Source organism: Scyliorhinus canicula, chromosome 9 (genome assembly GCF_902713615.1).
Source record: "Scyliorhinus canicula chromosome 9, sScyCan1.1, whole genome shotgun sequence".
Taxonomy (NCBI): Eukaryota; Metazoa; Chordata; class Chondrichthyes; order Carcharhiniformes; family Scyliorhinidae; genus Scyliorhinus; species Scyliorhinus canicula.
In genome coordinates this window covers 39301210-39317846 of record NC_052154.1, presented here as the reverse complement: position 1 = coordinate 39317846, position 16637 = coordinate 39301210, and the positions used below count along the sequence as shown (strand labels likewise).

The 16637-nt window shown below is 46.6% G+C and overlaps 1 protein-coding gene across 4 annotated transcripts in view; it reads left to right on the top strand.

Annotated features, from left to right (window-relative positions):
- The window catches only part of tdrd12 (tudor domain containing 12), a 157507-nt gene that overhangs the window by 126238 nt on the left and 14632 nt on the right, over window positions 1–16637 (top strand). For all 4 annotated transcript variants that reach the window (XM_038806556.1, XM_038806557.1, XM_038806555.1 and 1 more), the window contains 3 exons: window positions 7147–7205; window positions 7335–7524; window positions 9362–9437. In XM_038806556.1, coding sequence (XP_038662484.1) covers window positions 7147–7205; window positions 7335–7524; window positions 9362–9437 — 325 coding nt within the window. The remainder of the gene's footprint in view (window positions 1–7146; window positions 7206–7334; window positions 7525–9361; window positions 9438–16637) is intronic.

Sequence of the window (16637 nt, the reverse complement as noted above, 5' to 3'; positions counted from 1 at the left end):
CGATACAGCGCAGTACAGGCCCTTCGGCCCTCGATGTTGCACCGACATGGAAAAAATCTAAAGGCCATCTAACCTACACTATGCCCTTATCATCCATATGCTTATCCAATAAATTTTTTAATGCCCTCAATGTTGGCGTGTTCACTACTGTTGCAGGTAGGGCATTCCACGGCCTCACCACTCTTTGCGTAAAAAACCTACCTCTGACCTCTGTCCTATATCTATTACCCCTCAATTTAAGGCTATGTCCCTTCGTGCTAGCCACCTCCATCTGCGGGAGAAGGCTCTCGCTGTCCACCCTATCTAACCCTCTGATCATTTTGTATGCCTCTATTAAGTCACCTCTTAACCTTCTCTCTAACGAAAACAACCTCAAGTCCATCAGCCTTTCCTCATAAGATTTTCCCTCCATACCAGGCAACATCCTGGTAAATCTCCTCTGCACCCGTTCCAAAGCTTCCACGTCCTTCCTATAATGAGGCGACCAGAACTGTACGCAATACTCCAAATGCGGCCGTACTAGAGTTTTGTACAACTGCAACATGACCTCGTGGCTCCGGAACTCAATCCCTCTACCAATAAAGGCCAACACACCATAGGCCTTCTTCACAACCCTATGAACCTGGGTGGCAACTTTCAGGGATCTATGTACATGGACACCGAGATCCCTCTGCTCATCCACACTACCAAGAATTTTACCGTTAGCCAAATATTCCGCATTCCTGTTATTCTTTCCAAAGTGAATCACCTCACACTTCTCCACATTAAACTCCATTTGCCACCTCTCAGCCCAGCTCTGCAGCTTATCTATGTCCCTCTGTAACCTGCAACATCCTTCCGCACTGTCTACAACTCCACCGACTTTAGTGTCGTCTGCAAATTTACTCACCCATCCTTCTGCGCCCTCCTCTAGGTCATTTATAAAAATGACAAACAGCAACGGCCCCAAAACAGATCCTTGTGGTACGCCACTCGTAACTGAACTCCATTCTGAACATTTCCCATCAACTACCACTCTCTGTCTTCTTTAAACTAGCCAATTTCTGATCCACATCTCTAAATCACCCTCAATCCCCAGCCTCCGTATTTTCTGCAATAGCCGACCGTGGGGAACCTTATCAAACGCTTTACTGAAATCCATATACACCACATCAACTGCTCTACCCTCGTCTACCTGTTCAGTCACCTTCTCAAAGAACTCGATAAGGTTTGTGAGGCATGACCTACCCTTCACAAAACCATGCTGACTGTCCCTAATCATATTATTCCTATCTAGATGATTATAAATCGTATCTTTTATAATCCTCTCCAAGACTTTTCCCACCACAGACGTTAGGCTCACCGGCCTATAGTTACCGGGGTTATCTCTACTCCCCTTCTTGAACAAAGGGACCACATTTGCTATCCTCCAGTCCTCTGGCACTATTCCTGTAGCCAATGATGACCTAAAAATCAAAGCCAAAGGCTCAGCAATCTCTTCCCTGGCTTCCCAGAGAATCCTAGGATAAATCCCATCCGGCCCCGGGGACTTATCTATTTTCACCTTGTCCAGAATTGCCAACACTTCTTCCCTACGCACCTCAATGCCATCTATTCTAATAGCCTGGGTCTCAGCATTCTCCTCCACAATATTATCTTTTTCTTGAGTGAATACTGACGAAAAGTATTCATTTAGTATCTCGCTTATCTCCTCAGCCTCCACACACAACTTCCCACCACTGTCCTTGACTGGCCCTACTCTTACCCTAGTCATTCTTTTATTCCTGACATACCTATAGAAAGCTTTTGGGTTTTCCTTGATCCTACCTGCCAAAGACTTCTCATGTCCCCTCCTTGCTCGTCTCAGCTCTCTCTTTAGATCCTTCCTCGCTTCCTTGTAACTATCAAGCGCCCCAACTGAAACTTCACGCCTCATCTTCACATAGGCCTCCTTCTTCCTCTTAACAAGAGATTCCACTTCTTTGGTAAACCACGGTTCCCTCGCTCGACCCCCTTCCTGCCTGACTGGTACGTACTTATCAAGAACATGCAATAGCTGTTCCTTGAACAAGCTCCACATATCCAGTGTGCCCAACCCTTGCTGCCTACTTCTCCAACCAACACATCCTAAGTCATGTCTAATGGCATCATAATTGCCCTTCCCCCAGCTATAACTCTTGCCCTGCGGGGTATACTTATCCCTTTCCATCACTAACGTAAAGGTCACCGAATTGTGGTCACTGTTTCCAAAGTGCTCACCTACCTCCAGATCTAACACCTGGCCTGGTTCATTACCCAAAACCAAATCCAATGTGGCCTCGCCTCTTGTTGGCCTGTCAACATATTGTGTCAGGAAACCCTCCTGCACACATTGTACAAAGAATGACCCATCTAATGTACTCGAACTATATCTTTTCCAGTCAATATTTGGAAAGTTAAAGTCTCCCATAACAACTACCCTGTTACTTTCGCTCTTTTCCAGAATCATCTTCGCCATCCTTTCCTCTACATCCCTAGAACTATTAGGTGGCCTATAGAAAACTCCCAACAGGGTAACCTCTCCTTTCCTGTTTCTAACCTCAGCCCATACTACCTCAGAAGAAGAGTCCCCATCTAGCATCCTTTCCGCCACTGTAATACTGTCCTTGACTAGCAGCGCCACACCTCCCCCTCTTTTGCCCCCTTCTCTGAGCTTACTAAAACACCTAAACCCCGGAACCTGCAACAACCATTCCTGTCCCTGCTCTATCCATGTCTCTGAAATGGCCACAACATCGAAGTCCCAGGTACCAACCCATGCTGCCAGTTCCCCTACCTTATTTTGTATACTCCTGGCATTGAAGTAGACACACTTCAAACCACCTACCTGAACACTGGCACCCTCCTGCGAAGTCAAATCTGTGCTCCTGACCTCTATACTCTCAATCTCCCGTACCCCAAAACTACAATCCAGGTTCCCATGCCCCTGCTGAATTAGTTTAAACCCCCCCAAAGAGCACTAACAAATCTCCCTCCCAGGATATTGGTGCCCCTCAGGTTCAGATGTAGACCATCCTGTCTATAGAGGTCCCACCTTCCCCAGAAAGAGCCCCAGTTATCCAGAAATCTGAATCCCTCCCGCCTGCACCATCCCTGTAGCCACGTGTTTAATTGCTCTCTCTCCCTATTCCTCATCTCACTATCACGTGGCACGGGCAACAACCCAGAGATAACAACTATGTTTGTTCTCGCTCTGAGCTTCCATCCTAGCTCCCTAAAGGCATGCCTGACATCCTTGTCCCCTTTCCTACCTATGTCGTTAGTGCCAATGTGGACTACGACTTGGGGCTGCTCCCCCTCCCCCTTAAGGACCCGGAAAACACGATCCGAGACATCACTTACCCTTGCACCTGGGAGGCAACATACCAAACGTGAGTCTCTCTCGCTCCCACAAAATCTCCTATCTGTGCCCCTGACTATTGAGTCCCCAATTACTAATGTTCTACTCCTTTCCCCCCTTCCCTTCTGAGCAACAGGGACAGACTCCGTGCCAGAGGCCCGTACCCCATGGCTTACCCCTGGTAAGTCGTCCCCCCCACAAGTATCCAAAACGGTATACTTGTTACTCAGGGGAACGACCGCAGGGGGTCCCTGCACTGACTGCTTCTTCCCAGTCCCTCTTACAGTTACCCATCTATCTCCAGTCTTTGGTGTAACTACTTCCCTGAAGCTCCTATCTATGACCCCCTCTGCCTCCCGAATGATCCGAAGTTCATCCAGCTCAAGCTCCAGGTCCCTAACACGGTTTTTGAGGAGCTGGAGTTGGGTGCACTTCCCACAGATGAAATCAGCAGGGACACTGACGGCGTCCCTCACCTCAAACATTCTGCAGGAGGAGTATTGTACTGCCTTCCCTGACATCACCTCTAGATTTAAAAAAAAAAACAAGAAAAAGAAAAAGAAAGGAAGAGCTTACCTGATATTCCCTCAAACCCTGCTCCCGCTGAAAGGTAAGCAAATTTAAAGGCACTCACTCACCTTCACGACAGGCCCCTGCTCCCGCTTCCCAACCACCGTGGGGTGGGGGGGTTGGTTAGAGGAGGAGGTAGGGTGGGGAACACTCACGAAGTGTTTCGGGTTTAACTGTCACTTGCCAACAGCCTCTCCGCAAACCACCTTCAACTTAGGCTGACCGCACTGCACGTATGCAAATTTCCCCAGAACAGCTGATCAGTAGCTCTGCTCTGCTGCCCTCTGCTGGATGATTGCCTTCACTCAAACTCCTCGGGTCTCCTTCGCAGATTCCCCTTCAACTTAGGCTGACCGCACTGCACGTATGCAAATTTCCCCAGAACAGCTGATCAGTAGCTCTGCTCTGCTGCCCTCTGCTGGATGATTGCCTTCACTCAAACTCCTCGGGTCTCCTTCGCAGATTCCCCTTCAACTTAGGCTGACCGCACTGCACGTATGCAAATTTCCCCAGAACAGCTGATCAGTAGCTCTGCTCTGCTGCCCTCTGCTGGATGATTGCCTTCACTCAAACTCCTCGGGTCTCCTTCGCAGATTCCCCTTCAACTTAGGCTGACCGCACTGCACGTATGCAAATTTCCCCAGAACAGCTGATCAGTAGCTCTGCTCTGCTGCCCTCTGCTGGATCAGCCCGTCTATATCCTCCTGTAATCTAAGGAAGTCCTCCTCACTATTTACCACCCCACCAGTTTTTGTATCATCCGCAAACTTACTGATCAACCCTTCAACATTCATATCTAAATCATTTGTATCAACCACAAACAGCAAGAGCCCCAACACATACCTGCGGGACCCCACTGGGCACAGGATTCCACTTGGAAAAACACCCCTCAAACATCTGGATCCAATTTGCCAAATTTCCTTGGATCCCATGGGCTCTTACCTTCACTATATGTCTCCCATGTGTTCAAAAGCCTTGCTGAAGTTCAAGTAGACTACGCCAAATGCATTTCCCTCATCTGCATACTAGGTCACCTCTTCGAAAAATTCACTCAAGTTGGTCAGACATGACCTTGCCTTAACAAAGCCATGCTGACTATTCTCAATTAATCCCTGCCCCTCCAAATGCAAATTAATCCTGTGTTTCAGAATTGCTTCCAATTGTTTCCCTGCCACTGAGGTTAGACTGACTGTCCTGTAGTTTCCTGGTTTATCCTGTCCTCCCTTCTTGAATAAAGTATCACATTGACTATCCTTCAGTCCTCCGGTGCCTCTCCTTTGGCCAGAAAGGAATTGAAAATAAACAGCGCCCCTGTTATTTCCTCCCTTGCCTCACTCTACAGCCTGGGATAAGTGTCACCTGACCCTGGAGATTTGTCTACTTTTAAGCCTGCCGGACCATTCGGAACCTCCTCTCTGTCTATGTTAATCTCTTTAATTTTATCATAGCCTTTCTTCCTGATTTCTAAACCCACACTTTTCCTCTCACAAGTGAACACTGACACAAAGTATTCATTTAGAACCTGACCTATTTCTCCTCGATGCATTTTAAGAATTTCGCTCCCTCTAAACCTTTTACACTATGGCTACCCCAGTTAATGTTGGGGAAGTTGAAATCCTCCACTATCACTACCTTATTACTTATACACTTCTCTGAAAGTTGCCTATATATCTGCTCTTCTATTTCTCTCGGATGATTAGGGGGCCTATAGAACACTCCCAGCAATGTGATTGCTTTTTTTTGGTTTTTACATTCTACCTATATGACTTCAGTTGAAGAGTCTTCTAAGATGACATCCCTCCTTACTGCTGTAATTGATTCCCTGATCAAAATTGTGACACACCATCCTCTTTTATGTCCTTCCCTATCTTGCCAGGTGACCCTGTATTCCGGAATATTGAGCTGCCAATCCTGCCCCTCTCTCAAACATGTCTGTGACAGCAATGATCATACCCCAGGTTTCAATTTGTGTCCTCAATTCAACTACCTTGTTCATAAGACTCCTTGTATTAAAATAAATGTCACCAGACTCCCTTGTGACCTAACTGGTCTAGACGTTCAATCCATGAGATGCTGTGCGCCATCAGTAACAGCAGAATTGTATACAACTTCAATCTGTAACCTCGTGGCCTGGCATTTCCTTCTCGCTCCCAGTACTATCAAGCTCAGCGATCAACCCAGGTTCAATGAAGTGCAGAAGGGCATGCAGGAATAGCACCAGGCATTCCTAAAATGAGGTCTTCGCCAGGTGAAAACAAGACTACTTGCATGTCAAACAGTGCAAGAAGCATACGGTAGAATGAGCTAATTACCTACAACCAATGGAACAAATCTAAGCTGAAATGCTGCCACATCCAGCCATTAAAGATGGTGGGGAAATAACTGAAAGAGGTGGCTCCACAAATATCCCATCCTCAATCCAACACATGCACAAGTCAAGACTGAAGCATTCAGCCAGAATTGTTCAGTGGGTAATCCATCTCAGCCTCATCCGGAAGTTCCCAGCATTACAGCTGTCCGTCTTCAAGCAATTTGATTCACTCCATCAAGAAACAGCTGAAGGCACTGGACACTGCCAAGGATGTGGACACTGCCAAGGATGTGGGCACTGCCAAGGATGTGGGGACTGCCAAGGATATGGACACTGACAAGATTCTGGCAGTAGTACTGAAGACTTTTGCCCCAGAACTAGCTGTGCCCTTAACCAAGCTGTTCCTGTACGGCTACAACACTGGCATCTACCTGGCAACGTGGGAAGACTGCCCGGGCATGTCATGATCACAAAAAGGGTGAATCGAACCCTGCCAATTACACACCATCTGTCTACTCTCGATCATTAGCAAAATGATGGAAGGTGTCATCAACAGTACTATCAAGTACCAAGTCTTCGGTACAAGTAAAAGCTGTTTTAAAACACTTTAAATGTTATTTTCTTTTGTCATTTGTTCAGCTTAAGAAGTGGAAACACAGATGGTATGAGCACATCCTAGAACCATAATTGTTTACCTATCATGTCTGTATTGGTTAAAACAATCTAAAACTGATCCCACTGTCCCAATCATCTGTGTAATCCTCTATCATCCTCGATAAGAATGTTATCTGATAAATCACTCCTGGGTATTCATAGTTCTATTCTGTAAAAAATCTTTAATGTTCTGAAGCATTTAAATGCTCTGAATTCTTTTTTAGAATCTAATTCTCAGTCATTATTATTGCAGAAATCTGGATGAAATCAAAAATGAAAAAGGAATTTGTGTGCTTGTGAACCTACTTCAGGGTGAGAAATCCATATCAAATTTCAGCATTAATTAAGATTTCTGACCACCAGTGCTCAGAATTTTGTTCAATGTTATTCTCAAAATTGATGGAACCATTTTTCACTGCCCTGATTTCTCTCTGGTTTTAGTAACCAATGCAGAACTACAAGAAAGCGTCTGCGTTGCACTTGGGATTCTAAGTGAAAACCGTGATCTCAGTACAGCTATTATTGATGCCGATGCATTGAAGCACCTTTGCCATTTACTGAAAAAGCCGATTGAAAATAATGTGTGGGAAGCTATTATTGGAGCTTTAGCTGCACTTCTTTCCTCCAGCAGGTATAAAAGAATGATTTAAATGTTATCTTCCATATATAATGATAGCACTCCTAGAAGAAAGGTCACTAAGCTCTCGCAGGTAGAAACGTTGGGGTTCAGGTTAGAAGGGAACATCGCATGAAATACAAAGTTTGCCTGCCTGATTGCAAAAAAATTTGAATTTTAGCACCTGGATTTGCTTTAACTAGTCCAAAAATAGGTTTCCTTGTGTAAATTATAAACTTGCATATCCTGACAAAACCTGTTCCCTCATCTATCCTCCTTGTATCCCACCTAATCTTCCTCATTCTTACCTTTTTTCCTTATCTCTGTTTCCTTATCTCTGTTCCCATTATCTTTCTCCTTCCTTACTCGGTCCCAGTTACCTTTTTCCTCCTTCCAGTCTTTTGTTAATGTGAAATAAAAGGATAAATATGAGTTATGCATATGTTGTAAAATGAAATGTTTTATTTTCATTGTTATTCAATTAATTTACTTGGCTTGCAATACTTATTGTAATTAAGATGCATGTTTTTGTAAACGTTAAATGTATTTTTTCTGGCCAATCTACCTACCTTCATCCCTTCTGTGAAACTTCAACTTATTGCTGAAGTTCCAAAAGCATGAATTGCTTCCCGTACTCCTGGGTATTGCTGTTCATTTGTGAGTCTTAGTAGGCAGGAATCTCAGCCGACCCTGATTCTGTCCTCAACGGACGTTAATGAACTTCTAGTTCCATCAGAGGTTGCTAAAAATTCTTTTTGAGACTTGATAGCCCATGTGCTAGGCTACAGCAGAACCCTTGGCAGAAAATTCGGGGTGATTATCTAGTAGAGCTCCTAAAATATAGTTGATTTGGCCTTGCAGAAAATATTTGGTAAAGTCACTCAAAAAACAAATTATGAAAGTCTATAATAGAAAGTGGGACTCGGCAAAAATTGAGCACTTATGAAAGATACAGCGTTAAAGGTCAACTTGGGTCACCTCAGCATAAGCAGGCCATGATGGCCTGAAAGTGGCTTACCAACCCATTTGAACAGACACTTTGGCCACTGCCATGTCCAAGGCCATCAGTTACTGGATGACCAGATGCTCACCTATTTCAGTTATCAGTCCTTTTAAATATGATGCTAAAAATATATTCAAGAGGCGGCTAGATATAACACTTGGGGCGAATGGGATCAAAGGCTATGGGGAGAAAGCAGGATTAGGCTGTGGAGTTGGATGATCAGCCATGATCATGATAAATGGCAGAGCAGGCTCGAAGGGCCAAAAGGCCACCTCCTGCTCCTATCTTCTATGTATCTATGAAAATCAATAACCTATACCGTGGAACTTATCCCCAGTATCAACTGGCTATCCAGCTGAAGAGCCCGAGAGTAAATTTCTATTTTTATCCTTATTGGGCCTTCCAGGCTGAACAAATATTACCTGGGCACTGCTGCAAAGGGTATTCAATTTCAAATTGCCACAAAAAGCATGAAGAGAGAGGTTGGGAAAAAATTCTTCATGTAGAGCATGGAATGAGGCAGATAATGTATCACCTTTTAAGGAAAAATTGGTTAAATATTTGCAGCGAAGCGAAATCCAGGTTTGTATGTGAAGAGTAGATCACTGGGATTAGTATTAGATTACTGTAATGAGAAGCTAACACAAACATATTAGGCCTCCCCACGTGCTGTTGGTATCTTTCTTTCTAGGGATGGAAATCAGTGATCTGTTGGTAGTTCTCTCTTCACAACAATCCAATTACTGGAGAAATTTCATGATTTATATTTTGGAATCTAAAATCATCATGTTATAGTTTTGAGAATAGTATAGCATTTTATTGCATGCACATAAATGTGTCCTTTCTTAGGGTTTGTGAAGAAATTGAAGAGCAAGACATTATCTGTCATCTTTGTACAAAAATTCAGCAATCTTCAAAGGATAAGGTAAAATTGAAGATACTAATTTAATTACTATTGTATGAATAATTTACAGGTAGTTTCAAATTATACCATTTAAGGCTAGCTTTTGAGTGACCACAAACCATTTGGTTAGCTTCTGACTCCTGATACCATCATTGAAAACTGGTAATTTATTCAAAATATTGCAACACACCAAGACCTAGTTAACTTGCCTGTGACAATCTACTTGAAGGGAAAGCCCAAGGTCTGAATTATTTCTATTTAATAGTACTGCATTCTGCAATCAGAAATTCGATGCTCGTGGGTCAAAGGTCTTTTAATAGGATTTTAGTTAGATTCATTTGTTTATCCTCATGTGGCTCCCTTTTTGTCTGTGAAGCTGTTATAACCTGCCTGCTTACCATTGGCTGGGGACTAATGACAATCCCACAATCCTATGGGAGTATGAGCTTCCCCAATGAGGGGGGCGGAGAAATCATTAGCAGTCTCCCTGCATAAATAGAGCTGGCCAGTTTGGAACCAGCAGAGAGAAAGGAGTGAGCAGCAAGGGAAGTTGCTGCTGCTGTTTATTGTTATTGTAAATAAATGTTATTTCTTTGTATCCTGAAAACTTGTGCTGGATTCTTCGTGGCCCTCACAAAACTGGCAACGAGGGTTAAAGTGAATAGCTGTCTACACTGCTGAAGCCACCTCCCTGGATTTTTGTTGGATACAGGTTGGAAGTTGTTTTCTATTACACCATGCCTCTATGGACATTTGGATATTTTTGATGCTGCGCTGGAAAGCTGGAACCAGTACGCACAATGGATGCGTTACTATTTCCGGGCAAACAACATCACCGAAAACGAGCGCCAGGTGGTCATATTGCTCACCGCCTGCGGCCCGCATACGTTTGGGGTGATTAGGAGCCTTACGTACCCAGCTGCGCCGGACACCAAAACGTTTGATGAACTTGTGAACTTAGTGCGGCAACATTTTAACCCAACCCCATCCACGATAGTCCAACGTTACCGGTTTAATACCACTGAGAGGACCCCAGGAGAATCCCTTGCCGACTTTCTATCCAGGCTAAGCAGGATTGCGGAGTACTGTGACTATGGTGAGACCTTGTCAGAAATGTTACGCGACGGTTTGGTTTGCGGTATTAACAATGTGGCCACCCAGAGAAGGTTGTTAGCCGAGCCAACATTGACTTTTCAACAGGCCATTCAAATAGTATTGTCCCGAGAGAGCGCAGAACGAGGAGTGCAGGAGCTACAGGGAATGGAGGTGCATGTCTTGGGGCACAACCCCTTCCATCCAAAAGCGTCCCCCTGCACCCCTGCGGTACCTTGGGCGAGGCAACGTCCGGTTCGACGCCAGTGGCCGTCGGACATTCCTCCCCGAAGGGAGCCTTCTCCAGAAACAATGGATGAGGAGCCATGTCCGTGTCAGACTTGTAGGCGCCGAACCCGTCGCGGACGCTGCTCCTGGGGGTGCCAGAGGCGCCATCATTCCAACCGAAACTGGGGCCAGCCCGGGGGCCGTACCTTTCATTTGGATGAACCTGCAGCGACTACTCCCACGTGGAGATGGAGGATGACTGCCTGCAGCTGCATTGTGTGGCAGCTCCCCATGTGGCCCCCATTAAAGTGACAGTACGGGTCAATGGCCACCCGCTTGAGATGGAGTTGGGCACTGGCGCAGCGGTCTCCGTGATCGCCCAGAGGACATTCGACCCCATCAAGCAGGGTATACAGACCCTTACATTAACCGACACACAGGCCAGGTTGGCCACCTACACAGGGAACCATTGGACATTGCAGGAACTATGATGACCCCTGTTGGTTATGGACGCCAGGAGGGGCGTTTCCCATTTATCATGGTGCGTGGCCATGGGCCCAGCCTGTTGGGTCGGGACTGGTTGCGCCATTTGTGGTTGCAGTGGCAGCACATCCTTCAAACAGTTTCTGGAGGGTTGACTGAGGTGCTAGGACGATACCCAGATGTATTCCAGCCCGGTTTGGGGAAAATAAAAGGGGCTGTAGCCCGTATCCAAGTCGAACCAGGAGCCACGCCGCGCTATTTTCGGGCGCGCCCGGTGCCTTACGCCTTGCTTGAGAAGGTAGAAGGGGAGCTCACTCATTTGGAGACTTTGGGTATCATCAGGCCCGTAATGTACCTGTAATGAAGCCAGATGCCACAGTTCGCTTGTGCGGCGACTATAAACTTAGTGAATACGGCTTCCCAACTCAACTGATACCCAATGCCTCGCATAGAGGATCTCTACGCGAAGCTTGCAGGCGGACTCTCGTTCACAAAATTAGATATGAGTCACGCCTACCTACAGTTGGAGCTGGACCCTGCCTCCCGGCCACATGTAACGATTAACACACACCGGGACCTGTATGAATATACACGTTTGCCCTTTGGAGTATCCTCTGCCTGCGCTATTTTTCAACGCGTTATGGAGGGCATTTTGAGAGGTTTATCGCATGTTGCTGTCTACTTAGATGACGTTTTGATCACAGGGACGTCGGAGCAGGAACATCTGGAAAATTTGGAGGCTGTCCTTAGACGCTTTTCGGAGGCTGGAATCCGTTTACGTCGCACAAAATGCGTCTTTCAGGCGAAGGAAGTAATCTACCTGGGTTATCGGGTGGACTGCGAAGGTTTGCACCCCGTCGCAGAGAAGGTGCGCGCGATTCAACAGGCCCCCGCCCGACTGACACTTCGCATCTTCGTTTGTTTCTCGGCCTCGTAAACTATTACGGAAAGTTCCTCTCCAATCTGGCAACTACGCTGGCCCCGTTGCACCTTCTGCTAAAGAAGAATCACACCTGGGTTTGGGGTCAGCCGCAAGAAACCGCTTTCCGGCGGGTAAAACAACAATTGTCGTCGTCTGGGTTACTAACCCACTTTGATCCTGGAAAGCCTGTGCTCGTCACATGTGATGCATCCCCATATGGTATTGGGGCCGTCCTGTCCCACAAGATGGAGAACGGGGCCGAGCGGCCGCTAGCTTTCGCCTATCGTACATTGACTGCAGCGGAAAAGAAGTACGTGCAGATCGAGAAGGAGGGCCTGGCAGTAGTCTTTGCGGTGAAACGTTTCTTCCAGTACGTATATGGCCGCCACTTCGCTATCGTGACTGATCATAAGCCTCTGCTGGGAATTTTCAGAGAGGATAAGCCAATACCGCCCATTGCTTCCGCACAGATCCAGCGCTGAGCTTTGTTGCTCGCTGCATACGAGTATTCTCTGGAGCACAAACCAGGAACTCAGATAGGGAATGCCGACGCACTGAGCTGATTGCCTTTATCGACCGGCCCCATGTCGACTCCCACGACCGGTGAGGTGGTTGCAACCCTAAATTTTATGGACACCTTGCCTGTCATGGCATCACAGATCTGTGAGAGGAACCAGTCCTGTTAAAGGTTCGGCACATAGTCCTGTATGGTGGGCAGCATAGACAGCTACCAGGCGAGTTGCGGCCATTTTCCTCCAAGCTGTCCGAATTCAGCGTGGAAGACGGCATCCTTTTGTGGGGGACGCATGTGATTGTCCTGGAAAAAGGACAGGAGCTGATACTGAGAGACTTGCACAATGGGCATCCAGGTGTGACCAAAATGAAAATGTTGGCCCGGAGTTATGTTTGGTGGCCAGGCCTCGACACCAACATTGAGAAGGTGGCCCAAAACTGCTCTATTTGCCAGGAGCATCAGAAGCTTCCACCGGCCGCGCCCCTACATCACTGGGAATGGCCAGGGCGGCCTTGGGCGCGCTTGCATGTGGATTTCACCGGCCCTTTTCAAGGATCCATGTTCCTTCTATTAATCGACGCCCAGTCTAAATGGCTAGAGGTGCATAAGATGGTAGGCACAACGTCCTGTGCAACAATCTAGAAGAAGCGTTTGTCTTTCAGTACGCATGGCCTCCCCGAGGTGCTAGTCATGGACAATGTCACCTCCGTTCACAAGTGAGGAGTTTGCGAGGTTCATGAAGGTGAACGGCATACGCCATAGCCACACTGCCCCTTACCACCCGGCTTTAAATGGGTTGGCGGAGAGTGCAGACATTCAAATGAGGCCTAAAGAAGCAGTCTTCTGGGTCGATGGACACGAGACTGGCTCGTTTTTTGTTTTCATAAAGGACCATCCCCCATCCAGTGACTGGGGTAGCTCCCGCAGAACTCCTAATGGGCCGGAGACTTCGCACCCGCCTTAGCATGGTTTTCCCGGACATTGGCGCAAAAGTACGCCGCACGCAAGAACGGCAGAGACATGGTTTTTCTCGGCATCGGCCAATTCGGCAGTTTACACCCGGTGACCCAGTGTTCGTTCGGAATTTTGCTGGTGGTGCCCAGTGGGTCCCTGGCGTAATCTTTCGCCAAACGGGCCCTATCTCTTACCAGGTGCAAGCCCAGGGTCGTCTCCAGTGCAAACAAGTAGACCATGTTCGGTCCAGAAGACTATCCCTTCCAAAGATTCCTCACCCCAGGAGCTCATTTCTACAGCCACAGAGACCAGACACAATGGAAAATATTCCTCACAATCTTCCTCTGGTGCCTCACTCAAGCCTGCGCAGGTCGTGACAGAACCGCGTGGAGATAAAAACGCCGAGATGACGGAGGCAGCAGACTCTGACTCCGAGATGGAGACACAAGACACCTCCGAGGGGGAATCCTTGGGCCGACGGGCCGTGGATGTACAACCGTTACGCTGTTCATCACGGAAGCGCCGCTCTCCGTCTCGTTACACGTCGCCCGATCCAGCGCCTCGTGCAGATGGTGTCCGGCCTGCGGCAAAACGAGTCCGACGCCCTCCTTCGCCAGGGTCTTCGGTGGATTCCTTGGACTTTGGTGGGGGAGGGATGTTATAACCTGCCTGCTTACCATTGGCTGGGGACTAATGACAATCCCACAATCCTGTGGGAGTATGAGCTTCCCCAATGAGGGGGGCGGAGAAATCATTAGCAGACTCCCTGCATAAATAGAGCTGGCCAGTTTGGAACCAGCAGAGAGAGAGGAGTGAGCTGTGAAGAAATGTTATTTCTTTATATCCTGAAAACTCGTGCTGGGTTCTTCGTGGCCCTCACAAAAGAAGCCTATTCTCTGAAAGCAGTATTATCTTTTTGGTGGGGTAGACTGCAAAACTAACCACTCCTTTAGGTGTTGTACTCGGTAGAGTAGTGGGGCGGCATGGTAGCACAATGGTTAGCACTGTCGCTTCACAGCTCCAGGGTCCCAGGTTCAATTCCCGGCTTGGGTCACTGTCTGTGCAGAGTCTGCACATTCTCCTTGTGTCTCCTCCTGGAGCTTCTGTTTCCTCCACAGTCCAAAGTCGGGCAGGTTAGGTGGATTGCCCATGCTAAATTGCCCTAAGGAGTTGGGTGGGGTTGCTAGGTTATGGGTATGAGGCGGAGGTATGGGCTTAAGTGGGGCGCACTTTCCAAGGGCTGGTGCAGACTCGATGAGCCGAATGGCCTCCTTCTGCACTGTATATTCTATGTCGATGTCCAGAGTGTGCATACTGAAACCCCAGTTTCACACCAAATTTTTTCTTGAATGACATTTTTTGAACGATTCGTTGATGCCACCTGACATTTTGTTCTGGCCTTGTGAGGAATGATGTCCTTTGTCTCTGCAGTAAGCTAACTATGAAGTGATTTGAAACACGCCATTTGGAGAATTGTAGATGCAGACCAATGTACCACTGATGGTGCTGTGATGAAATGAGTAGCATTTACAAAGTTATGACCATGTTGGCTTGGAGGTTACACGAGAGATGTAAGCTTCTTCTGATGAAAATCTAAACTTACTATAAATTTGATACATGAACCGCATAAAGATCAGAGGTATATCATCTATTTAACATTTTGGGTTGCTATCGGTCTAACAGGAATAACTGCAAACAAAATGTATTTATTGAAGGGTACTATAAAGATCAGGTGAACTGTTGTCTGAATGTGGCAAAAATTAGAATGCTTTGTCCAGTTTTGTGTTTGACTGCTTTACTTTGAAAATATTTCAAACTAGTCTGTCACCTTGTTTTGTTTATATTAAATGTATTTGCCTGGCAACATCATTTGAACCGACTGCTAAAATTACCTGCTCAAAAAGCAGTATGCTTTATGCAAGTGAAACCTTATTCGATGACCGCCTTCACGACCACTTCCCTTCTGCTTGCAATTGGTGTCCTAAACTAACCCTGGCTACCCAATTAAACTTTGCCTTGTATTCCTATGTTGACCTGTCGGCCTGTACTGTGTTCCAATCAAGCTCAACAAAAGCTTCTAGAAAAGTATCTCTTCTTTCCTCCAAATACCCCACAACTTCCTGGTTTGAAATTAATACTATGAAGTTCAGACTTTAGCCATATCCTCAATTTTATAACTGACTGCATTCTGCCCGACTTTTCGCACACCTGCCAACCAAGCTCTCCATCTCTACCATTCTTTGGGGATCTCACCTGAGATGTTTACACGTTCTGGTTGAAGTGTTTATCCATTACTGGTGTAATAAAGGAAAGATTGGAACCACCAGCCAGTATGTATAATGAATTATAACTATTTATTTACAAACTGTATTTACACAGTCTTTGGCAATGTTATCACTACTCACTCTCTGATTTACTCTGGCTGCAAAAGCCGACGTAATGCACCAAGATTCCCATGCTCGATTCTCATTAGGCGATGAGGCCCCATGTTCCTCCTGATGTGCTCTCTTTTAAAGGGGCCAGCTAATACAGCCTTCCCCCTTTTAAGTCCCTTATTATACAATACATGAAATAGTTATCCCATTAACAAAGCACCAGTTCTGAGAAACACTTGTATACAATCCATTAAAATCTCAATTTGTCCGGGGACTTTCTCTTCCTCTGGGAGCGGCACAGCTCAACTGGCTGTGGCTCAACTGTCGAGGTAAATTCTGCTGCAGATATCGCATTGGGACTCTCCTCTGGATTCTGTGTCTTACTTTTTCAGTTTCAATGGAGTCAGCACTTTTGCCTGCCACTGACTAATCAGCCACTTCATCTCTTGAGCAAACCATCTTTCAGGCACAACTGGATGAGGCAGCAACACCAGCTCCACCTTGGGACTTCCGGTGACGGGGATGCACAACAGGTGGCTCTCCCAAGAACCCAAAATTAGGCTTTTTTACCCAAAATAGCTTGCTAAAACAGGGGGAAAATGCATCTCCTCACCCTACCCAACAGCATCACAAGATACGTGGTCGATCAACAG